Genomic DNA, 26755 nt, shown 5'->3' with positions numbered 1-26755 from the left:
TATTGCGTAATACGTAATGACTTAGAAGACGACGTCGACAGAATACACAAAAAGAAAGAAAATTCGTTCTCTATCTTTAAAATTAATTGAGTATATTTCGAACCCCGCAGTTACTCAAGCTTGACGCAAGTGCAGTGAGAGCGCACCTTTACCTGGCTCGATGTCATTGAACTATACGGGATGATGCAATGTTAATGGGTCACGTGATTACCGCATTGAATATGTAAGATCATCACATATCAGCCTAGGACAAGGTGCAACCTGAAGTGATCTTAGGTCTTAGGTTTCCACTTGGCGACTAGTCAAGTTGCTGGCGGTGCAAAGTTGCCGTACATTGCCTGGTCGCCAGCACATGAGAAGCAAAATCATTTGATCCGACACACCGATATTGCCACATTTCATCGATCGGATGACGCAGCGAGGCTGGACGATTCTGATTGGCGAAGAAATGTCTTCGTAATGCTCCAAAAATACGAACCAATGGGAACATCTCCACTTCACTGCGATAAAACGGCCTGTGCAAGCCAGGCTGACACATTCCCTCGTCATCGCTTCACCACTTCTCGTCGGGTCTTCAGAAGAAAACTTTGTGAGCCGCGGGACTGACTTTGGTTCAGATCACCGACCGTACACTCGGCATTTTTGAAGATACACGAGCAAGTAAGTGATGTTCCTACGCGCTTTGAGTCGTTTCAAAGCAAATCTATCATCATTTCTATGAGTTTTTGTCCATTTCCATGGTTTTTGTCCATTTCTATGAGTGTTTGACCATTTCCATGAATTTGCATCCGTTTTCCATAAATTTCTGTGCATTTCCATTAATTTCTGTCTATTTCCGTTAATTTCTTATCCACTTTCACGCGCTTGTGTTATATTAACCCGCATATCCTGTTTTACAGCGACGACAGAGCCATGCTGTGGACTGTGTTAGTCGCGACTATCCTACTGGCGGTTGCTGGCGGGGCTAAGGCTCAGGGTGGGTGTGAATACTTTTGATTTTGGTAGATGTCCAAAGGTACTTGATTCCTGGTTTCCTCCCAATTCATCAGTACTAGCCTATTTAATATTGTGTTGAATCCATGTGCACTGTGCAAAGATTGCAGAACTAAGATAAAGAAAAAGACAAGACAGTCTGCATAGTAGATCACCGCGCCTCCAAGCAAAGTCGTCCAGCCGACAACCCACCATCAAACGAATCGCCTAGTGAAATGAAGCGCCACCGAACAGTTACCGACCGAGCAAACTAGAGAGAGAGAGAGAGACAGAGAGAGAGACAGAGAGACAGAGAGACAGAGAGACAGAGAGAGAGGGAGGGAGAGATAGCCACCTCAAGGCAACCCACCAAACGAGTTGTCTGGTAGGCTGAAGAAAGAGTCACAATGAAATCCAATCAAATGGAACAAGAGTAGGGCCATCAAACAATATGCTTGGTAAACTAATAAAGGAGCCACAATTCCAGCCAGATTAAATTTAAAAGGGAAGGAAACAAAATGCACTAAAATACAATGAAACAAGTAGAGTCATCGAATGAGTCACTTGGTAAACTGAAGAAAGAACTGCAAGTAGCTAGAGCTACCGTCCGAGTCGCTTGACAAATAGACAACAGAGTCGCAAGTCGAGCAAGCAAACAAATCGCCGGGATACTAGTACTGTAGAGAGCCTCAGGTCAACCCACCGAATGACTCGCCTGGTAAGCTGAAGAAAGAGCTACAACTTGAGCCACAGAACAAGCCTGGCAAGCAAAAGGGAGAGCCACAATAAAATGAAATAGTTAAAATAAATAAAATAAAATGGAACAAGTCGATCGATATCCACCAAACGAGTCGTTCCGGGGATTGTAGAAAGAGACACACACCGAGTCGCCTAGTAAACTGAGGAGGGAATCGCAATGAAATGGCATAAAGTAAAACTAACGTAAAATAAATATGGAACAGGTTGAGCCACCGACCGAGTCGCCTGGTGAAATAAAGATTGCAAACTTCAGAAAGAGCAGGTTTATATGGGGAACCATATCGGAAGATTTGCACGCATTTTTTTTTCTATTTGCTTTTGGACAGACGAGGACGATGTGGCACTGCACTCAAGTTTTGTAACTTATATATTAACAATGCCACATACACGGTACAGACAGAAGGAAAGTCGTGTAAAGTGCCTTTCCCAAGGGCACAACGTCGGGGGCACGGTGGGAATCGAACTCAGGACCCATAGATTCCGAGCCGAAAGCTCTACCAGTTACGCCACGCCCGACGCCACATTTGCACGCATTTGCAAGAGACACAAGTATAGCTACGACCAAATTGCTCGAAGCCTGTGGAGAGAGCCGCAAGTGAAGCCAGCAAACTGGTCGACCAGTAAACTGAAGGCAGAGCCGCAATTTCTCGGAGCCACAGAACCAGCCTGGCAAACTGAAGAAAGGGCCACTGAAGTAGAGCTACCGACCGAGTGGCCTTACGAACTGGCGACAGGGCCACAAGTCAAGCCAGCAAACCAATCGCCCAGAAAACTGAAGAAGAAGAGGACCACAAGTTGAGGCAGCAAACGAACCGACCAGAAACATGAAGGCATAGTGAAGCCACTGACATGAAGGCATAGTGAAGCCACTGACATGAAGGCATAGTGAAGCCACTGACTCGCCTGTTAGGCTGGAGAGAGAGAGTTACAAGTAGAGTCACAGAATGAGCCTGGCAAACTGAAGAGAGAACCACACTGAAATTACGTTAACTAAACTAAATTAAACTAAACTAAACTAAAATAATATGGAACAACTTGAGCCATGGGACCAAGTCGTAAACTGAAAAGGAAGCCACAAGTAGATTTTCCACTGATCAAGTCTCCTGGTAGTTTAAAATGTTCCTTATCAGGTTTTATTTCTTTGAAGACGTGTAATAGGCTTGATAGTCACAACATTCAACAATAACTAAAGCCTAACTTCATGTACGTATAGTAGAGTTGGGCCGGGTAGCCATTTCATGCAGGTCATTGGATATAGTCAGAATTGGCCGGCGTTGTCGTGTTCCTACACGAGTACTTTAAAGATTGTTCACCACGATTGACTTGACTTACTTGAGTTGTGTGGAGTGCCACTCTTCCGCTGCCACCCAAACCACCATGGCCGCCCAGAAGCTTCAGGTCGTTTAGCGTAATAAAGCTAGCTGCTGTCGCGCCACGTGCACATGCCTGCGAAGCTGGTGTGTTAACTTACACCGGAGGGCAGTTGTATCCGGCTATATAGATACAGATACAGACACAGTCCTGTGTGGCCTCCCCATTGTCGTCAGTCTCTCTAGCCCAGTACAGTCAAACCTGTATTAGGGGCCACCTCTACAGAGGGGCCACCTGTCCATAGTGGCCACTTTTTGTCGGTCCCTTGGGTATTTTATCTACAAGTTACCACCTCTATACAGAGGCCGCCTGTCTATAGTGGCCACATTTGTCCGGTCCCTTGAGTGGCCGCTATAGACAGGTTTGACTGTACAGTCAAACCTGTATTAGGGGCCACCTCTACAGAGGGGCCACCTGTCCATAGTGGCCACTTTTTGTCGGTCCCTTGGGTATTTTATCTACAAGTTACCACCTCTATACAGAGGCCGCCTGTCTATAGTGGCCACATTTGTCCGGTCCCTTGAGTGGCCGCTATAGACAGGTTTGACTGTATCTTTCCTCACCACGCCCAGGTAGGTGAGAGGCGGTCTTCCCGGCCTCTTTTCCCGCGAGTCCATGGCACAAAGTGTCAGTTGACAAGTTGTCTTGCTCGTATGTTATATAGTTGGGGGAATCGTTATTTAACTTTGGATCGTAGGTCGACTTCATATGCATGTTGTAAAACCGTTGGTCGTCCATAAAGATAGTACATTTTACTCCGTTGGACCTCCCTAAATTGGAAAGAGGGCAGCCCAAGCGAACATAAAAGTTAATTGCATTTGGTCCAAAAGGTTGGCACATTGGCGCCCAAAATCCGTGCGTGTGTTTGCTACACTTTTGGCGGATTAGCCGAGGGCGTCACTCCACCTTGCGGGAAATGCGTGTATTGCAATTGATCCCAAGGCCAAACCTTCTGGAGCATGGCGAGTATCGAACCCGGAACCGGTTATAGTTATACCCCACAACGACGCCACTCATAAGGGATCAAGCCGGCAACGGTCATTTACACGTATTTTGTGGCTTGTACCATGGACTAGAACCGTTTGTTTTTCTTGTGTACTCTGCTATTTTGAAGGGTCGACGTGACGTACTTTGGGTTTCAAAACCATGTAGGGCATCCGCCAGTGATTCAATGTACAGCCTCTTAACAATGGGTTCCTATGCCAAAAAGAGGAGAAAGCAACTGTTAATAACTCAACTTTCTGACGTTACTGGCACACAAACATACCCTCATTTGGAAGCCCGACATCTCAGCTATCCAAACAAACACATTTCGTCATGAATCTAACGGCACAAACTTCCGGGAAACTGAAAGATTGACCCATGACCTCAAAACCGCACCACAACCCAGTGAGGAGGCCATGTGCTAGGACAAAAAAGTCCCAACTTCATACCCCCTAACAACAACAAAAACTCAGCTTTTTGGCCCTAATCAGAAAGTAGAAACCCTCCCCTGTCACACCCACCTCAAAACTGCCAGGATTTCTACCCATTTGACCAGGAAAAAAATCTTGACTGAGTTTTAGGCTCTGAACTATATTCCCACCATCAACTTGCATGGCGGATTGACTGGCGGATCCCTGTACATCGGACCCCCACATGCTATCTTCAGACCAATGGGACTTGATTAGCCAATGGCACACCCATTATGATAGCGGATAGTGGAGAAAATGGTGTCGAATTTTCTCAACAGAATGTAAGATACACATGACTGTGGTCTGTTCGTCCGGTCGTTTGAAATACATTGAAGCTCATCTGAACTATGACACGAAGTATCATCAGATCAAAGATCCGGCTCCGACTCATGGGCTCAATATTGTGGCTCTCGTTTAGATAAAAACAAAGGACGAAATAGCGGTGGTATGAGCGGGATTTTATGATAACTCAATGACTAGACGTGAGATTTCTCCTTTCTATCTTATTCTTTATTCAGATACCAAAGACATACATACAGGTAAAACATGTACAATACAATAATCATGCGGCATTTAAAAGAGAATACAGAGGTTCCCATTTTCTGTTGTGTACATACAGTTTGTTTTTACGAGTGGCTATAGGTTTTTTTTCCATTGTGTAAAAGTACTTAATGAAGGTAATAAACTTATTGATGGACAGTATTGATTTCTCTCGATTTCTATAGATGAAAATTTTCCCCAACAATATAACAACATTAGACGTTAACGTGATAGGACTTTCACTCTCTAAATCTCCCAGTATTACATTCAATGCGTTATCAATATTCAAATAATGTCCTGTTACGCTGTTATACAAAGTTTGCACATTTTTCTAGAAAGATGTTACAATATGACAGTTCCAAAATAAGTGTTTAGCAGTTTCTTCGTCTTCGCCACAGAAAGAGCATTTCGAATTATCTTTAATATTCCATATGTACAACATCCGGTTTGTAGCGAGGAACTTGTGTAATAATTTGAACTGGAATATCCTACTTGTCGAATCGATTGTAAGTCTGTGTGCCAATTGAAATATTTGTCTCCATGGAAGAGCGATGTTAAAGTCGTCTTCCCAGTAGGAGATTATGTGTTCTGGATTTATCCTTAAGACTTCTTTTTCCATAACATGATCATACACTTTTTTGTTGATTTTTGCCCCTCTCAGCCAATCATGATTCTTTAAAATCGATCTACACACTTGCAGGTGGTTGAAATCTTTTTTGGCCTTACTTGAAGACCATGTACATAATGTAGACACTTACCCATTGTATGAATATTCAGAGCACAGTCTATCGTATTTCTTAACTAAAACATCGCTCTATCTTATCTATCTTATTCTTTAAAAGAAACTTCTGTTTTCGTTTTGGCTTTTTGTGTATTTGCGATTTTTTCCTTCTTCTATTTTTTTTTTTTTCATTTTGAGCCAGACATGATTGTTAAATGTACCGTTCCGATTCTCAGTGTCATTGGCTGTAACCCCCCCCCCCCCCCCCTCCCCCCACACCTGTAAGTTAACCTTGTTTGAATTGGAAACGGACACAACACAGTGTGCAGCACCGGGACACGAATGATGAGGCTTCACGCATTAAGATTCATGTCAATGAACACGATCTAAAAACAACCGCTCGAGTTTGGAGAAAAATTGTTAAAGTCAAACCTGTACCATACTTGGCTTCCGCACCGAAGAGGCGATGCAACGGGAAGGGCTCATGTCGTCCTTTCCAATATTCAAAAACCAAATTAAAGTTGATCCAGTTTTACATCCACTTGATTTGTCTGCGTTTCCGGAATTCCTTCTTTATTAAATCTAGTTTGCTCAATTTCTGACTTTTTGATTTATATTTCTGCTATGTTTTGTCATGTTATGTTATGTTACTTAGTCATTAGATTAGACTAGTTATTCCAATAAATTTTCCTTATTTTCTTAATATGTTATCGATATTGAAATGCTTTGCTTTACCGTTTATCTTATTTTGCATGTTATTAACCGCAGTTAAGATTCATATTAGGATTTTTTACCATTTTTAAAAATAAATGCCTAATATGTTGTTTGTATTGAAAGGCAACCTAAGCAATATTAGCCCAAGTCAGGGTTGTAGAACTTCAATTATCAAAGTCATTTTTGGCACTTTGTAAGATGAAGCAATTCCATTCCGTTCCATACCAACATTCAAGGAGCAAATATTCGATGCCGCAGTGGCACGAGGGCGCCTCGAAGTCTAATTATTGTGGGTTACATTATTTAGGGAATACTAGCACTGCTTGTTTCTGCGCCGTTTTTAACTGCTCAAAGTATGTATGAAACAATGATGTAGATGTGGAGATGCTACGAGTGAATTGATATCAATTTCATACAGATTATCTTATCCTCATTATTTCCACTTTTAACTCTCTAATATAATGCTTAGGTTACCTGAAATTTGGTTACAAGATGTATAGAGAATGTATTCACAGGGCTTCATTTTCACTTCTGGCATGTATGTATTAACATTACTTAAACTTTGTTTGATCTTGGATTTCTTTTAGCAATTTCAACACTGGAGAAACATACGGTCATGACATTTTTCCTTCCATTCGAGTCTTAACAGTAGTGTGCTTGACTGAAGACGCTAACCTTATCCTACTAGCTACATTGTACTTGACAAAGCATTTTACTTCACCTCAATTGAGGATGGCTGCTGTGCATTATTACTTTTACATGGTGTCAACTGTTCGGATCATACATGGCTCGGAAAACTTTATTTGCCATAGCCCTTTCTGTTCCTTCTATTCTGAATTCCATGTTGAACCTTTTTCACTGCTCCTATATACATGTACAGCTCGTTTCTCTCACCCAAAATAAGAAGAAGAGTGACAGATCGACGTTGTCGTCGAAGAGTAATTTTCTGTTTTCAGCATCTTTGCTAAAATTTTCTGTTTCAGCCTACCCGGATAATAAGGGCACAGAGTTCATCCTGACATTTCCGGAAAACTTCCAGAGACAGCGACATGACCCGGCCCTGTTCATCACCACCCAGTCTGACTCAGTGGCTACGATCACGATCACACTGCCTGCTTCGGGTGACATCATCACGGAAACGGCCACCGTGGGGCAGGCAAGTCTTACCGTAATATGTGATATGACCACACCACTGTATTTGCCTAGTGAAGTTTTGTTACCTCTAACACTTCCTGTCGAGGACCGTCGGAACCTATTAGACAGCGAACAGTGGACTTCAAAGACGATGGCGACTATTTAGGTTGCAAACTTTACTCGGCCGTCTTACTCCTCTCATCTTTTTTGTCTTATTTGGCCAATTTGTACTATTTTTTCAGCGACATCTGGAGCCTGGTAGAGGCTAGTACTGGTCTCCTTCAGTCTGGGAGGCTCCATATTAGCTGGAATGGAGACCTTTATTGAAATGCCACATGGTAGAATAGATACATGTCATAGAAAACGTGTGAAAATTGATTTTAACGATATGCATAACACCCTATGCCTGTTGTCACGTGACCTTTGACTTCTTGGTCAGATGACGACCCTATTCTGAGCTGATGAAACATGAAAGTCTTTCAGCAGGAACGTTTTTGTAATCGCGATTATCAGTCTGAATTGTCCTTACCTAATGATATCGACGTTATAAGTTGTCCCTAGTATTGAATTCATCGCGCTACGTTACACGTTTACCTCCATACAAATGAGTTGAACCACCGGTATCATGATCATACCACTAGTCTTCTTTAGGCTGACTCCAGAATGGAGAGTTCCAGAAACTCGCTATATGTACTGGAGAAACTAATCATATGGACATGAACATATTTTGTACCAAGTCTTCCTATTGCTAGATTAAGCTAAGCCACACACATTGATGTAAGTGCTCGTAAAGAATTCAGAACAAATAAGAAGAAAGGATCACTCGAGATACTCGCCCTGGTGTTATCTAAAGAGTAAATGAATTAGCATTTAGTTAATATGTACGATGTTGTGCAACATTCTGAAATAACTGAACTATTTTACAACACATGGCAATTGACTCACCGTGTGTTCGATAGTCTTTTCTGTATTCATTGATTTGTTTTCATTGATGATCATCGATAACTCAAAGACTCAATTATTACACTTGTGACCCTCCGGAAGTGTGTGACGTCATCAGCAGGTCAAAGGTTGCTGGAAGTCGATAACGATCCCTGACGTAGTTATGGTCCCAGCCGCGCCACTACTCTCCAAGCAGAGGTTAGGCTCCGGCTGTTTTTAAACGTTTTTTTAGTGGTTTTTATCGGGCTTTCTATTTTGTCATTTTTTTTTGTGTCCGGCCTGTGTTAGGTTTTGACCCAGCAAGATATAATAAAAAAAATAGAAAGCCCGATAAAAACGACTAAAAAAACGTTAAAAAACAACCGGAGCCTAACCTCTGCTTGGAGAGTACCCAGCCACAAACACAAAGCTGATACTATCCTTCACTGTTTCTCAGGTGACCGAAGTGTCCCTGACACGTGTAGACGTGGAGCTTCGCGGCAGCGGGAAGAGCAACAAGGCCATCCACGTTACGTCGGATGTAGAGATCGTGGTGTGAGGGTTTTTTTTTCCATTAATCAAATTAAACATAAAAAAGCATATGGGAAATATACTAGTATATCTGTGAAAACAGTAGCCAAATAGATGGACAGGGAGACTTAAAATACCTCCCCTAGAATTACTAGCCTCTTCTATGGACCCTCCGTCATGTTTGATTTATGAGTATTTCTAGACTTACCACTCCCTGCATCTGACCCTTGGAGTTATCTTTTATCACTTTTGACCCAACTTCCTGCTAGCTGCGTGCATAACCTATAATAACAGGCACACAAACATCGATTGACAGCAACTTGAACCTCCGTTTCACAGAAGTTATGACTAATTTAAACAAGAGCAGCGTGCACCTAACAGTAGACTACCGACCTAAAACGACCTAAAAATTTCCCAATTGGAATCGAAAAGATTTTACTTTTTGTTTCAATCATAGAAATATCAAAATAAATATCAAGCAACATTTTTAGCCTTACAGCATGAGGGAACGAGTGAATTGCACATAGTTGTTTTGCATCATTAGAGGGCTTAGAGTGCAGTATGATGAATAACGATGCACGTGCACCCGCAGCTACGGAGTGTTTGCCGAATGGGCCTCGTCTGACGCCTACCTGGCCCTCCCCACCGATGTCCTGGGGACTGAGTACTTCGTGCCGTGTGCTACGATTACAAGGGGGTGGAGCGAAGAGGGCTTTTACAACTTACCATCCGGTAAGGCCTGGAAAAATTGAATAGAATTTCAAATGATTTCGCGCGGATTTGCTCTCCATAACCTGCCGTTGCTTCAATAAATCAATGGAAAAGATCATTTCAGATGCGTCGCGGCTGCAGACATGCTTAGTTCTCGCCAGGTTGACCAGTGCTGTTGGCGCAGATCCTCCAGTCATTTTCGGTGACCCCCAACCCTTGACATGTATTAAGGACCTTGTCTTCCCACTTTGCGTCGCTTCTCCACATGTCAATCTAAACACCATCTTGGTGCTTCCTCGACTTTCTTCTATCTCTGCAGAGTTTGGAGTCGTCGGCGTGCACGACGGGACGACTGTCACCATCACCCCGAGCCAGGCCGTGACGTTCGACGGCACCAGCTACACAGCAGGACAGGACTTCTCTGTCCAACTGGATAGGTTGGAAACACTTCAGGTAAGCTACAGATTTCAAGATACTAGATACCAGAAGTAGATTTGACTACTAGTATATCTTCAGATCCGACAGCTATCATAATTCTAAGATAGGTAAATACATAAAAGATTGCTTTGTAATTAGATAGTGACACTTAAATTAGCCCCAGCTGATTGTATAGAGGTTTTCTCGTATTATCCTATATTGTTTAATTAGTAGAATCTTATTATCCTATATTGTTTAATTAGTAGAATTGTAAGATGTATTCTGCATTCTTTCTCCCTTTCTTGTTGTGGTTTATAGTTGACCATACAATAGTTATTGTACTTGATGTCGTGTCAATATGATAAACAGAATGTTACAGAACGTGCACCGTCATCTCATACCGGCTATATAAAACAGTCATTGGCAGTTTCGTGTCCATTTTCGTCATACCACATCTTCAGCTTTTGACTTCTTGCTGTGCAGGCAAATACAACGATACCCTAACATTATCAATGTGCTAATTGATAGAAATGTTCACTTATGAATCTAGTCATTATGACAATTGAATTATTTCGACAGTAACAATTTCCACCTTAACTTCTCTCCTCTCCCAGTATGTTATTTATTGTTGTATTTATACAATTTTGATATATAATGACACTAATAATAAAAAACACTGGACTTATCATCAGTCACTGCCTCCAAAGAAGAAGTCAAACCTCCCAGTAAAGAATGTAGAATCATAAGATAGCTGCATAGAATAGACACTTGTTACTTTTTACTGTCTGCACCCTTGCAATTAGCCTACGGGCATGGATTTGCAAATGAGTAAATTAAATAATATAATTAGGCGCAAATAGACATTTATTTATCTATAGAAAGATAGAATGATCATATCTGATATTCCCACAGGTCCAAGCGTCCGCAGACCTGACCGGCTCCAGGATCGTAGCGGACCGGCCGGTGACTGTGCTGAGCGGAAACCTGTTTACCGTGGTGGGGAACGGACAGAGCGGGTCGGGGGACTACCTGGTGGAGATGATCCCACCTGTGGACACCTGGGGGAAGGAGTTCATCACCGTGCCGCTGGCAGTGCGCACCGGTGGCGACATCTTCCGTGTTGTGGCCGCTAGAGACAACACGCAGGTAGGTCATACCTCCGTCTTTTGTGCACTTCTTTCCTTAGGCTTAACGTCACATTTCCAAACCGGGGCCCGGTCGGGCTGTTTGTAGAAACGAAAAATAAAAATGTATACGTAAAAATATACACAGATAATGCCCAGGACTGTTCTCTTTACGTCTTGTGTTGTTTGGTGTCTTTTATATTATACTTTTCGTTCCCGAAAGCTGCCCGGCCGGGCCCCGGTTTGGAAATGTGACGTAGTCTTTACTAGGGGTGGGTACCGTTACAGAAAATTCAGTTACAGGTACGGTCCGGGTCCAGAGGATCAGGTTCAGGTCCGGACCTGAACATGGACCGAATTGTTTGTGAAAACTTGTGAATGGGCGATACTCAAAGCAATGGTCCATTTCGCTACAAAGGAATCTGATTGAGTACCCTACCTGCAGGTAAAAAATTATTCTCGAAACATGTTCAAAAATAAAGAATTTCACATCGAGAAATACATTTTGTCAGTCCAAAACAAATCCAACACAACAAAACTCAGAATCCCTGCACACTGCTTAGATATTGGAATGGGTCGACACAATAATATTCTAGCCAGCTAGAGACTGTGTCCTACTTGTAATGAAAGTATTGATGATGAATTTCTTGATGAAATATTCGAACTTATAATGAAGAAAGAACTAGATGAATGCAGATACTAAGTGTAAAACATTACCCAAAACAACCAGAGTGTTATTCCATGTACTTATGCCATTCCCCCACAAAGTTTCTGTATATCTAGGCCAATATCAGTAGGTACAGGCTGCGGTTACACACTGTACGAGGCGTACCGCTATCCAGATGGGCTAAATGTTCGCGGCGTGCAGTAGGTACAGACACAGATGGAGAGGAAGTAACACAAGCCTAACCGTACTAATGCTTCTTTGCTTTTATGTTTATTTTCAAGATCACCGTTACCAATCGAAGCCCGCCTACTCTGAACGCTGGGGAATTCTGGGAATTTGAGGCTGGGTCGAACGAGTACTTGCACGTGACCTCCAGCGAACCAGTGCTGTTGGCACAGTACAGGTGTGATTAAGCAAGCGAAAAGTTTTAATCCCTTCACTAAGAAGTATTTGTCTGTCTGTGTGTGTGTGTACCGCAGAAGTTCTGGTTTTGAAATCGTGTTGGTTGTAGAAATACTGTTGTCGTGATTTTTGAGAGGTAGGTAGCTCTTGGGCAGAGATCATATGAAGTAAGTGGTGTAAGTTAAAAATTAGGCCTCCTAGCGGCTTGCTGAACTGCAGGGCCTACTTTGTTTGAAACCTTGAATGGAAATAACTTAAGAAGGTATTTAAGAGGTGTCATGATTTTTGTTACATTTTCAGATTACCCATTTCTTGGTGGCAAATCTAGGAATCCAATATACAATGTATCTATCAATGAGAGCAGGGGTGACTTGGTATTGTAAGCAAAATGCTTGCAATTGGGCAGGATACGGGATTTAAATAACCACATTTTCATTGTGGCTTCTGTTGCTTCTCTACAGTAAAACAGCTTCTGCTGATAATACGAAAACTGACCCGTTCCTCATGTTCATCCCGCCTGTGGCCCAGTTTGAGGCAGATTACACCTTTTCAACCATTGACCTTATCCACGATGTTGGCGCCGGAACCACGCACCACGTGAACCTGGCCATCAAGTGAGCGTTTCCTTTTTCTCTTTGAAAGACTATTCGTTTGTGTGTGTGTGTGTGTGTGTGTGTGTGTGTGTGTGTGTGTGTGTGTGTGTGTGTGTGTGTGTGTGTGCGTGCGTGCGCGTATGTCACTGATTTTGGTCATTGGACGAACAAGTGTGTGTGTATGCGTATGTCATTGGTCATTGGACGAACAATGTGTGTGCACGTGTGTGTGTGCGCGTGTGTGTGTGTGCGAGTGTGTGTGCGCGTGTGCGTATGTGTATGTGTGCATGTGTGCGCGCGCGAGCGTGTGTGTGCGCGCGCGCGCGCGTGTGTGTGTGTGTGTAGTGTCTGTATGACTTTGATTTCGCCCGCGTTTGTGTAAGTTTGTATGTGTCACTTTGTCGTGAAGTTCCATTCCATTTCTTTTCTTTAAGGTAATCTTTACATGTCTTCTATTAAGTGATAACATCATTGATTTGTTTCAGGGAAAGCGGATGCCTTGGGACCTTCATCATTGTTTAATTTCGTCTCTCCGTTTAATAACAGGTCCGCTGACAAAGCTGGTCTCCTATTCGATGGAGCAGCGGTGGAGGTTAATCATCCAAACGCTGTTTGGCAGCCCGTGCCGGGGACTGCGTACGAGGCCACTGAACTGACTATCTCGGCAGGCACACACACAGCGAGTCACTCTTCCCCCATTGCAACCTTCGGTCTCTTCAGGTGGGATCTCATACTGAATCTGGATATCCTCGGTTAGAATCTGAACATAACAGCCGTATTGAATTACAAGTCTCACTGGTTTCCATTTGCACTGTTTTCACACAAATTTCCGTATCCGACATACGGTGTATGTAAAAATTAGAACCTTGCTTAGGTTAAGGACGTCCTCAGTCTAAGGACCCGAGTCACACTCCGAGCGTGTTAAGAGAACCCACCATAACTACTGATATTGCTCAGTTCAGTGCAATGCTTTAATTTAGTGTTTGCAAGCTTCGCGTTGTCTTTTTTCTCTTTCATGAGATGGGTGATACGTGTAGTTCGTACACTAGCTTCTACCAACCTCCCTAAGGTGGTATTGGGATCGTAGAATTTGACAAGAAATGTCGGAAAATTGGCCTGGGGAGTCGTCAGTTAAAGCTAAGGTTAACTGTTTCCCCTCCAGCAGCAAAACTCTCCTGGCAAATCATTCTCCCTATCATAGCCAGCATATAGTCAGTCTGGTTGAGACTACTGGAATACCTACAAGTTGTATAATATTGTTTTAACACCATTTTATTCTCCCTAGCTATGGTTACACGCTGTACGAGGCGTACGGCTATCCAGGTGGGCTTCGGCTGGCCCAAATTTCCGCGCCGTGCGACGTCACTCAGCCTATCGCAAACGACCGCGTGGACAACGACTGTGACGGGCGTGTGGACGAAGAGCTGATGAACGGCATCGATGATGACGGCGACGGACTGATCGACGAAGATATTGCCAGTAGTGAGTGTCTCTTCTTCTTCTTCTTAATATTCAGGTGGCCACCATCATCTTGTTGATGTTTCTGCCACACTTAAAAGAGGTGCTGGTACAGGAGGTTGTCTGTTGTAGTTTCAGGTAATGTTATGCCTTGGGGGTCTACTGTAACTGTTAGTGTAGATATGCCACCTTATCCCTGAAGGATTCCAGGGATGGGGCAGTCACCATCTCTGCAGGAAGCAGGTTCCACTCGGACACAGTTCGTGGAAAGAATGACATCTGTCTGTACTGTGTTCTGCCTAGAGGAATATTGTAGTAGAAAGGGTGAGACTGTCTTGTCTAATCTGTTCTTAGATGGAAAGTATTTGTGCTCGTTTGCAGACACCGTAAGCTTATTCCAGTGAAGCCTGCACACTCAAAGTTTTCCACTCTCATATTGATTATTCATTGGATCCTTGAGATGTTTCAATGAGATGGCGTGTTTTGTCTGGTAAAGTATTGTATTGGGCTCGTGTGTGCCTCTAGCTGTGAGTTACAGTGAATGTTATACTGTATATCATCAGCACTGACTATTGTTTGTCTGGTCGCAAAGTAATGTGGGCAGCCATTTCCGATTACCTTATTGACTTTTCTATTGTTTCTAAATGGCAACGTAACCAAAAATATATCAGTCTCATTGGGGAAAAATCACTTGTTAAGCTGATGACCACTTCAAATGCATCATTGACACTGTTTCACGACGGCAATAGAGTGAAAATCAGTCTGTTTGAAGAAGCATCAAATTACGGAATGGCCGGAACAATATATTTTGTAGGTCTATCATATATTATCAGACATTAAAAGAACATTAATTTTCTTGTACGTAAACTGCAGCTTGCAGCACCACCGATGTTGTATTCGTCCTCGACCGTTCTTCAAGCATCGAACTATCCATCTTCAACCAAGCCAAACAGTTCATCGTCGACACCCTCCAATGCATTGCGGACCGAGGTGTTCAAATCGGGGTGAGCAATGGTTGATTTTACCCTAGCTTCTGATAATTTTCTGGCTAACATAGAAGCACTACAAACAAAAGAGCAGCTAGATTTGTCTCCAACACCCCCAAAATTTCCGTACTCACCCCAACAACCACCAAGCTTGTTTCAGACTTTTAAAGAACGGTAGGACAGCAAATAGATGATAACAATACTACAGAAACTAGACAGGGCTCCTGGCCCTGCCGGTCAACACTTGCTTGCAAGCCTAAGAAGGTCACAGAATATCACTCACTCACTAGTGCACTCACTTGTGCACTCACTAGTGCACTCACTTGTGCACTCACTTGTGCACTCACTCACGCACTCACTCACTCGCCCACTCACTCACTCACTCACTCACTCACTCACTCACTCACTCACTCACTCACTCACTCACTCACTAGTGCAATCACTTGTGCACTCACTCACTCACTCATTCACTCACTCACTCATTCACTCACTAGTGCACTCACTCACTCACTCACTCACTCACTCACTCACTCACTCACTCACTTGTGCACTCAATCACTCACTCACTCACTCATTCACTCACTCACTCACTTGTGCACTCACTCACTCACTCGCTCACTCAAAATATTAATGGCAAGTATTCTTCATTGACACAGGTTGGTTACATCGTGTACGATTGCGTCCCGAAGACAATCATAACCCTGGGAACATACACATCAGACGACCCCGCTGTGTCTGGCATCATCCACTACGAGATGACAGAAGGAGGCACTACCCGTACCCCCCTGGCTATTCGCTACATGCGTCTTACGGTAGGACCACCGTCTCTGTCTCTGTCTGTCTCTCTCTCTCTCTCTCTCTCTCTCTCTCTCTCCCTCCCTCTCCCTCTCTCTCTCTCTCTTTCTCTCTCTCTGTCGGTAAAATGATCCAGTAGCACATTGGGAGTCAAATTCAACCATTGATGTTGTGTGCCTAATTTAACCTCCTATGTTCAATGATGTTTATTTCATGCCGATGAAGTTTATTTCATTTCATTTCAGAGACATTGAAATAAGATGCACAAAGCAGCGACAGACAAGAAACTGGACCTGATTTTGAAAAATGTCACACATTTTAGATAGCATGCACTATGCTTTGTCAGTGACACTGTTTATGTTACTTTTTTTTTAATTGAACTTATTTTTGTTTAATCCAAGTCCAAATTCCGCGACGGGGCTGCTCGTGCCGCTGTCATCCTGACAGACGGACAGGTATGAAACATTTCCTTTTTTGTGGTTTTGTGTCCTCGTTCTCATTGGCGAAGTCACCTTTCATTCCATTAGTGAGATCGCGTGGCGCAGCGGCAGCGTGATTGGCTCGGGACCGAGAGGCCTCACGCACGTTATTAAAAGAACCTGCCGCGCTTATCGAAAAGAGTAATGAACCATCTCTGCAGTGAGTATTCCTGCTGACACGTGTATTTTGTTATCGCCTCGATAGACCGAAGGTGATGCTGCTGACGACGCCAGCGATGCAAGGGACGCAGGGATCGAGATGTACGCCGTGGCTATTGGAAGTTTCGTCGACGGATCTGCGCTCCAGGCCATTGCAGGCAGCGGCGCCAACGTGTTCGACTCCAGCGACCCGTGCGCGCTCGCCAACAGGATCGTGGACGACCTGGCGTGCGGTGAGTTGAGTTAGTCCCTTTCAGTCAATCAGTCAATTAACTGGCCCCTGCAGTTCCAACAAGCCATCAGGGGGCCTAAAACTTACTTTGCCCCGAAAGCCATTACCGATAAACAAATCATGGCCACAACATGTCCATCGATATATCAAACCCGGAACTTCCGCTGCAGTACTTACCGTTTCAAGCCGCTATGGAGCACAAAATGTAATCATTTCCAGGTCTCATCAAGACCTACCCACGTACCAAATATCAATACAATCCATTCGGGTTATGCTGGTCTTCAACACACAAATAAACACACATACCCACAAACGAGTGATGCTGGTATTCTACACACAAATAAACACACATACCCACAAACGAGTTGTGCTGGTCTTCTACACACAAATAAACACACATACCCACAAACGAGTTGTGCTGGTCTTCTACACACAAATAAACACACATACCCACAAACGAGTGATGCTGGTATTCTACACACAAATAAACACACATACCCACAAACGAGTTGTGCTGGTCTTCTACACACAAATAAACACACATACCCACAAACGAGTTGTGCTGGTCTTCTACACACAAATAAACACACATACCCACAAACGAGTTGTGCTGGTCTTCTACACACAAATAAACACACATACCCACAAACGAGTTGTGCTGGTCTTCTACACACCAATAAACACACATACCCAGAAACGAGTTGTGCTGGTCTTCTACACAAAAATAAACATAAACGAGTTATGCTGGTCTTCTACACAAAAATAAACATACACACCCACAAACGAGTTGTGCTGGTCTTCTACACACAAATAAACACACATACCCACAAACGAGTTATGCTGGTCTTCTACACAAAAATAAACATAAACGAGTTGTGCTGGTCTTCTACACACAAATAAACATACATACCCACAAACGAGTTGTGCTGGTCTTCTACACACAAATAAACACACATACCCACAAACGAGTTATGCTGGTCTTCTACACAAAAATAAACATAAACGAGTTATGCTGGTCTTCTACACAAAAATAAACATACACACCCACAAACGAGTTGTGCTGGTCTTCTACGCACAAATAAACACACATACCCACAAACGAGTTATGCTGGTCTTCTACACACAAATAAACATAAACGAGTTATGCTGGTCTTCTACACACAAATAAACATAAACGAGTTATGCTGGTCTTCTACACACAAATCAACACAAATAAACATAAACGAGTTATGCTGGTCTTCTACACAATAATAAACATAAACGAGTGATGCTGGTCTTCTACACACAAATAAACACACATACCCACAAACGAGTTGTGCTGGTCTTCTACACATAAATAAACATACATACCCACAAACGAGTTATGCTGGTCTTCTACACACAAATAAAGAAATACCCACAAACGAGCTGTGCTAGTCTTCTACACACAAATAAACATACATACCCACAAACGAGCTGTGCTGGTCTTCTACACACAAACAAACACAAACTAGTTGTGCTGGTCTTCTACACACAAATAAACACACATACCCACAAACGACTTATGGTTGTCTTCTGCACACAAATAAACACACAATGACATACCCAAAAACGAGTTATGCTGGTCTTCTACACACAAATAAAGACACATACCCACAAACGAGTTATGCTGGTCTTCTACACACAAATAAACACACATACCCACAAACGAGTGATGCTGGTCTTCTACACACAAATAAACACACATACCTACAAACGAGTTATGCTGGTCTTCTACACACGAATAAACACACTGGCATACCCACAAACGCTGCCCAAACATTATTGGCGAAGGTAAATATGGTAATTTGAATAGAATGGAGAAAGACTGTCATTTTTCATAGAATGTAAATTGTGTAATAAAGAGAGAAATTCAACTGTGTAGGCGTGTATAAAACTTATTTTCCTATTTCATAAACGCAAGTACAACAAAAGGTACTGTAGAAAAATAAACATTCCTCATGCAATATACCTCAACAAATACGTCTGGACATTGTTATGCAAATTGCAACGGCTTGAGACGAGAACTGCTTACAGATCACTGAGGTCTTCATCTTTGATATATTACCCACAAGTCACGTTGCCGCATATGCGTAACCGAAATAGTGAACGAGTTTATAAATAGTTGACTTCCACGTGAACCTCTTTGTGGGTTGTGTTTTTAATTGTAAGAAGGTTTGAATGTGTTCCCCCAGATCTAATACTATCCTTTGTTTCTATCACAGTTTAAGATCAAACCGGAAAAAGACGACTCACCAACGACACGGACGAATGCAACACTCCATCGGACGCTATATCTGCCTGAAGGGGGGTAGGGGGGGCTACTGTAAGAAAATTATTTCAATCAGCAAACGTAAAAACTGCCTGATGATGATGAAAACTGCCTGTGCAAATAAACTGAGGCCCAGTCACTGTAGCAGACAAGTTTTGAGCATACTTGTGAAGTTCAGAGAACAAATTTCATTTCGTGGATATTGAAACAAATTCATTTGAAAATCCTTCAAGCAGAAGACCACAGGATACCATTAAAAACTGCAACCAATTTACTCACCTAAATTTCATATCAAAATGTTAATTACATCCATCGTATTAACACCCGTCAGCATGTTATTAATGGCAAAAAATTGGAGTTATTTTCGGGTTCATTTAGATGTTCAATATCACTCTCAATGCTGTTGACATTAGCTGAGTAAGAACACTCACTATATCGGGAATTAGAAATGTGGTTAGATATAAGACTATCACATTTACTTCAGCATAATCTAATTACTAACTCGAGTTCAAAAAGGTTTAATATCTGGATATCAACAAGTTGGAAAGAGAGGAAAATGAAGATTGCTTTGAAAATTCTTTAAAAATCTGGCTAATTTTGGTTTAGAAGTGATTCAATATCACGCAGCAACCTTGAACACTTTTTCTCGACAGAGAGAGGTTATACAATAGCCCATTCAAAAATACATGTAATTAAAGTACCGCTCATGCAGTAACTCATATGTAATCGAAGTAAACAATGCCGAGCCTGTGCCAAAGAATATCTGACCCTTAGATGCCCTGCCAGGTAAGTGCCAAGGCCTGTAACTGCCCCTTGTTCCCCCTCATCAATTCCATGTTGCAAAATCCAGGGCACTGTTCCCCTTAAACTCAGTTCATGATCTGGTCTGAAAAGAAGACTTATATCTAAAAATGGCAACTGTTATTAGCCAGCTATTAAACCTTTTTGTCTTGACTATTATGATCAATAGTGACATATCATAAACTGAAACAGACTTATCTTAAGGACTTTTCTTGTTTTGCTTTTGCGCTACCGGCTAGGAAACGCCTGCAATAATAGTGCTTGATACTAGAATATCTATTTGATTAACCAAGATGTTAATAACCAAGAAACTACGGGGCCTCAGGTTAGGAATAATTTAAGATTAAAATAAAAACAAACAAACAAACAAACAAGATTGGCAGATATTCAAAAGTACAAAACAAACATCTTAATTGTACAGTTGTTTGCAACAGTTATAACGCTATAAATGATATTGAGATATTGTCTTTCTCTAAGATGAACAATGTTATCTATCAATTTTCTTTATTTGACACCTGAAAGGATAGCAACTTAAATTATTCTTACCCTTTGACCTAAATAAAAGTCACAACATCGTATAGCGTAAAGAGGGTTGGGCCCCGGTACAGGAAATTTAGGTACAGGTACGTTACAGGTCTAGAGGATCATTATATGGTAATTTTATGTCAAATTTGTGAATACTCAAAACAATAGTCCATTTCGCCACAATAAAATCTGTTTGGTGAAAATATCTGACTTCTACTGGCGTTTTAAATCCTATCTCCATGTACAACGCCAATGCCTCTGTTAACTTAGACCAACTTTCACTGCAGAAACTTGTTAAAAATGACTATCAACTATTCTTTATTATATTATACTTCGCTCTTGGCCCGGCAAGCCCCAAAAACACGTGACCGCCTGCCGATTCTGCCCGCCTGTTCATTCTCAAATCGGTCCAACATCCGGGTACTGATTTTTTTCAGGTCCGTTTTTTCTGGACTGGTCCAACAAGAAAAAAACGGCATTGTACCGGTACACCGTACCGGTATCCACCCCTAGTAGAGACTAGAGAGATCGTTATTGATCATGATTTTATTTTGCATTAGAGATGCATTAAAAGCTAGAATATACTTTGAAAGGTCTGTGCTTGGGTTAGAGTTGAGAACTGGTTAACACCTGGCAAGCCAAACTATCAAACAGGGGTATTTATCGAAATATAGCGGTAAATACGATTCACTGTTAGAATATTAATCCACTAATAACAGCTCTACATGTAAAACGTTCAGTTAGCAACATCACCATCAATAAATGATTTGTCTTTATAGATCCATCACAAGTGACGAACCGCCTTAAGTCCACAGTTGTGGCCTTTTAATCATTTTAGAACCATAGTATGTTTGCACACTCATTGTTGTTAGCATTGATAAGTGTAAGCATATACGACCTCATTGTGAAATAGTATGCTTCATTAAAACATACAGTTGTAAAACTTTAAAACTAGATATCAAAATGAAATGGAAAACATCTACAGCATCATTCAACACAGACCTATTCAGATTAATGTAGAGCGAATTTCGGCTTGAGGTGGCGAATAAATGGTGATGGAAAAGCAGTATATGTGTGTCGTTGTTTTATTCATAAATAAGTCGATGCTTAAGTCAGGGGATAAAAGAGCCGAAGTATGGTAATTGATAACAGAAGAACGAGGAAAACCGCTAGCCCTCGACTTCAAGGACTACACCCTGCAGTACCCCAGCCTCCTGTAAGTCGCCTGCAGTTCTAGGAAACCCATGCAGATAGCTTTCTTCTTGGTAGGAATGAGGGTCGAACAGAGTTGGATTGGTGTCGTTGATCTGCGGCAGCCATGTTGTGATGGCTTCCGAATTACTCGTTAGAGTACTTTTATTACCTGCGTAATGTAGTCGTGAGGCCGCGTGGCGCAGTGGCAGCATATTCGACTCGAGACCGAGAGGTGGTGGGTTTGAATCCGACTGCTGTGTCACCGATCTTGTGCCCTTGGGAAAGGCACTTTACACGACTCTCCCCACTTAACTCAGGTGTAAATGAGTATCTAGCTGCGGCTAGTGGCCTTGGCGGGGCTTTGTGGCCGAGACAAGCCTTAGGGGCATGGTCGGGCATGACGCACCCGCCATGACACACGAGTTGCGCGATCGGGGCTGGGAAGAAGAATGTGCCGTCTGACTGGCCGCTTCAAACCCCTTGATCAAGTGCGCCCTCTTTCGAGATCAGCGCGAACAACCATGTGGGCCATTTCAAAAACGATGCAACCGTCCTCGCGGAATTGATCTCCAAGCAGATGTAAGGTTCAATCTCAGTGCTTTAAGCGTGTTTTAGTACTTTTTTTTTCAAGAAATACGCGTACACCAATGATGGCGCTGCTAGGAGCCCAAAAGGTGCATAATTCGTAAAGAATTGGATGTTGCAAAGCTAAAACGCGAACCCGATAAACTGATGAGACTCGAAGCCGTATCCAACATAATATAAAGAGACTTGTTTTGCACAACCATCCACCGCTCATCTCCGTGTACAGTTATTTCCAACTTCTTACTTCATTGCCTTGACGTGGACTTTGCTCTGAACAATCTCGTTAAAAATGGTGTAATTGGAGTTGGATTTTCAAGTTACATTTTCCACACACAAGTCAGATTTTCCCTGAAGAAGGTGACAGACGGTAACCGAACGTCGGCGAAAATAAAGCAATGGTTGTGTAAAAGAATGGTTGTATATTTGGTGACGGACCGATCTGATGAAACTATTCACGGATGTGATGAGCCGTATCTCAATTACACCTGACTACTGGAGATCAGTTAGAATAACACGGGCGGTAAAATTACCGTGCCTCCACCAGGCCTTCATACAGGGGTACGGAAATCGTGATTCGCCAAAAACAATCGGGAAATTAGCCAAGGTAGTCAGTCCATGCTAAGGTACATGTTTCCCCCTCCGGGTCCTCGGTTAGAAAATTATTCTCCCTATAATGAGGGTCTGCGTGCTCTTTTCTCCTGCGTAGGCAGGCCTTTTTAATTTCCCGTGATTCGTGGGAAAGCTTTTCTATCTTAAGTAATTCGTAGTGGGATGAAGCGTAAAGCGTTGGTAGCCTTCGTGAATTAAACCAAGGAGGTCAACCTCCTTGATTAAACGTAAAGCGTAGTCACTCGTCAGCCATCCCGAATTTAGCGTAAAACGTTGTCAGGACCTTCATGCAGACCCTTTATAAAGGCCAGCGTAGCCAGCTGCAGCGTAGTCTGGTAGAGACGGACCTTGTACCGGGCAGAGTCCGCTTCGTCATGGGGATTTTCCATGACCCACCCGCGGACTGGACACCGGTCTGGTGTATATGTATGCTCAAGTGGCTGATTATTCAACCTCACCTGGCGGACCGGTAGGGACTTGAGACTAATCTAGTAACAGATCTATGGGCAAAGACAGTATCAAAGGGCTAAACATTGTCAAACTGGCCCCCTGTTTGGCACTTGACCCCCACTCACGCCACCGCCCCCCCCCCCCCGGCCAATTGTACATTGTTTGCCACTTGACCCCCCCTACCTGGGCCAGTTGGACACTGTTTACCCCTTGTACTCTCGTACCGGGACAGTGAGCACCCTCTACTTCCCCAAGGGCCAAGTGGACACTGTGTCTCCATCTGATAGAGATGAAGACAGGGTAGTTGTGTGATCACAGGGCAAGGACGTCAATATCCAAGCAGACGTAGGGGAGGATGATGGTCGCCTTGAATATAGTTTCTAACTTCGTAAGTGATGCTTGTCTACCACCAAGTGTCACTTTGTGCACTTCCTTAAATACTATTACAGGAACAGAAGACTTTTTTGGTCATAGGGATCAAGTGATAAGTATCAATCAAAGATAGATAAACGTTGCCAGCCGGCACGAGGTGTGTACATGTGTGTGTTCAAAGGTTGAAAACTGGGGAAGGTGGAAGAGGATGTTAACCATAGCAACAAGAGGACAGTGACGTCATCACAGAAACATCGCCTGATCTTCGGAGCTCGAGTTAGCATGACTCATCTTGTTCAAATGTCTTTCTTGGGGGGATTGTGAAAGAAACATGATGTCATAAGGAGTTCAGGCTGTAATCTCCAAGCAGATCCTACGGTAGCATAAGATAGCATCAAAAGCTGGCAGAGGAGTGAGGCTGGCTACTAAAGGAGTCCGGTAGCAAAACACTCGCCTAGGCCGGCGTCACTCCTCTGCCTCGTAAGATCTGCTTGGAGATTATTCAGGCTGATCAGTTCGCACACGGCCTGACGAGTTCTGGCAAACAACTTGCCCCCTGGGAGACATATAGCTGGGGGCACGCAAATACTTGACCCCACGCCGGGGGGTCAGCACTTGACACGGGCAATTACACAGGATTGTGCGTTTCAACCTGTCGCCATGTTGACGAACTGTCAAGGGCGAATCCAGGACATCATGATTGTTTTGTGTGTTCCATCATGGCGGTCTTGTCGACATCATCGACGGTCCTTCAGCTGTTTATCTTTTGGAGGTGTTTAATATCGTCGTGGGACTAGTATATCCGTTATTTTGTATTCTTTCATTTCTTTAACGTTATTATAAGGTTCAAGGAAGAGTCGTTGCCTTTTTTACTTGACTGGAGTTGCAATGTGATGCGATGGTGTTATCGCACTTCCAAGACCCATCTCTAAAGTTAAAACACTGCGCGCATTGCATTTTTACAGTGACAGCATCATTCAAAAGACAGTGTCCACGTTCCTGTACCTTAAAAATATAAACTGTACCTTGAATTATCTAAACTAAAATACCCTGCATATGTGAGTCACAGGCTAGGGATATCCTGATGCACCAGGTACTTACCGATAATTGAAGCGGGGAGGAAGGAGAGAGTATGTGTGTGATAGGATGACAGGTCATTAGAACGTGCAACGTGATGACATGATCTGTAAAGTCTTATGACTAATTCTCACTGGGGTTGTAGATTGAGTGAGATGTGTGTGTGTGTAAGTGTGTAAGTGTGTGCGTGTGTGTGTGTGTGTGTGTGTGTGTGTGTGTGCGTGTGTGTGCGTGTGTGTGTGTGCGCGCGTGTGTGTGTAAGTGTGTGTGTGTGTGTGTGTGTGTGTGATTGTGTGTGTGTGTGTGTGTGTGTGTGTGTGTGTGTGTGTGTGTGTGTGTGTGTGTGTGTGTGACAGTTGTATGTAGTCTGGTATATCAAACTGTGTGTGCCTGTGTGTTTGTCCGTTTGTTTGTGTGTCTGCGTGTGTCCGTTACATCTCCCTTGTCCCTTCCGAAATATACCTCATTACTAATTAATTCTTAGACAGCAGATTTCTAGGCTAAACATTGACTCTGACAAGGCAAGAATTCGCAGTCAGGTTTCTTTATTTGGACAGAACAGGTGCGTCCTGTTCAAGAGCAAAACAACCTGTCTAGACTGTAGGTAACTTAAGAAGGTTAAGGCTGAACGTCTTGACCTTGAATCCGTGACCTTGGCTTGAGATTTTGCTAGATTGTAGTGCCGGCTTTGGAGAGAGGGAACATGTCTGCATGTGAATTCTAACCTCTCAGTTCTCGCTTTGAAAATGTGCGTTGAAGACTATGTAATAAGTCATGCATAGCATATACGTTGCTATATATTCCCAGCATAGAATTGACATTTGTAGCAAGAATAATCCTATAGGGGGCTATAATTCACATAGTCTCGCACCAAACGAACAACAATGTTTACACTTTTATATAACGTTAGACTGCGACGCCAAATTGATCAGCGATTTCAAGGGCTGTTTCACGTCAAAGTCAAAAAGGCAAAATTGTTTTGTACGTAGTGCGTTGGTAACGGTACATATCTTGAGACTCTGTCAGTGCGTGAGTGCAACAGTGTCTTTCAGATCTGCTTATAACTGGCAATTTGTGGACAGCTTGTTTGTTATCACTGACAATATTAAGGTACCCAGCTATCGGTCATTGAGTCTTACCTCACAGGATGCTGAACGATACGATGATGAAGGTTAGACAATATTCAAATACAATTCAATCTCCACGATGAGATTAAAGAAACCAACTTCCGGACGTTTCGAGTGACATCCGTCACTTGTCTTCAGCATCAAGATGATTTTATTAACGACAATTGAAGTTCAGGCGTCGAATGGCCTAGAGGTTAGGCTAACGGACCCGAAATATGATTCCTGGCTTTTCGGGTTAGACGTTGTGTCCTTGGGAAAGACACCTATTAGTATTTTCTTCACTTCAGCCAGGTGTAAAAATGGGTACCTGGCTTCGGTTGGGGAAATAAAAGGCGGTTGAGGGAGAGGGATGGGCTCCACCTTCCCATACCGTGCCATGGACACAATTTACACAATACCTTGCCTGGTATCCAGCCGCATTAAGGACAGAAGAGACTGGGGAGCTATAATACGGCTGGGTACCAGGCTAATAACAACCCACCTCCTCTACGGGTTCAAAAAGGCTATGGGCCTGCCTTTACCTGCACCCTTAATGTTCAAGTTGTCGCTTGCAAGTCGACCACTTTCTCACATCAATCAGGTAAT

At 43.0% G+C, this 26755-nt stretch overlaps 1 protein-coding gene across 1 annotated transcript; it reads left to right on the top strand.

Moving 5' to 3' along the window:
• Nucleotides 1-503: 503 nt before the first annotated feature.
• Nucleotides 504-21825, top strand: LOC118413222 (IgGFc-binding protein-like). The gene is made up of 16 exons (XM_035816454.1): nucleotides 504-660; nucleotides 900-976; nucleotides 7515-7687; nucleotides 9044-9141; nucleotides 9710-9849; nucleotides 10148-10281; nucleotides 11158-11391; nucleotides 12318-12439; nucleotides 12900-13052; nucleotides 13578-13751; nucleotides 14317-14513; nucleotides 15363-15493; nucleotides 16132-16287; nucleotides 16666-16725; nucleotides 16955-17141; nucleotides 19384-21825. Exons 2-16 carry the CDS (start codon nucleotides 913-915, stop codon nucleotides 19386-19388), a joined length of 2028 nt encoding a protein of 675 aa, XP_035672347.1. The 5' UTR covers nucleotides 504-660; nucleotides 900-912; the 3' UTR covers nucleotides 19389-21825.
• Nucleotides 21826-26755: the final 4930 nt, after the last annotated feature.

The sequence above is a fragment of the Branchiostoma floridae genome, chromosome 4 (genome assembly GCF_000003815.2).
Source record: "Branchiostoma floridae strain S238N-H82 chromosome 4, Bfl_VNyyK, whole genome shotgun sequence".
NCBI classification, from domain to species: domain Eukaryota; kingdom Metazoa; phylum Chordata; class Leptocardii; order Amphioxiformes; family Branchiostomatidae; genus Branchiostoma; species Branchiostoma floridae.
Note: the sequence above shows the minus strand (reverse complement) of the source record. Positions and strands in the feature narration are given on the sequence as shown.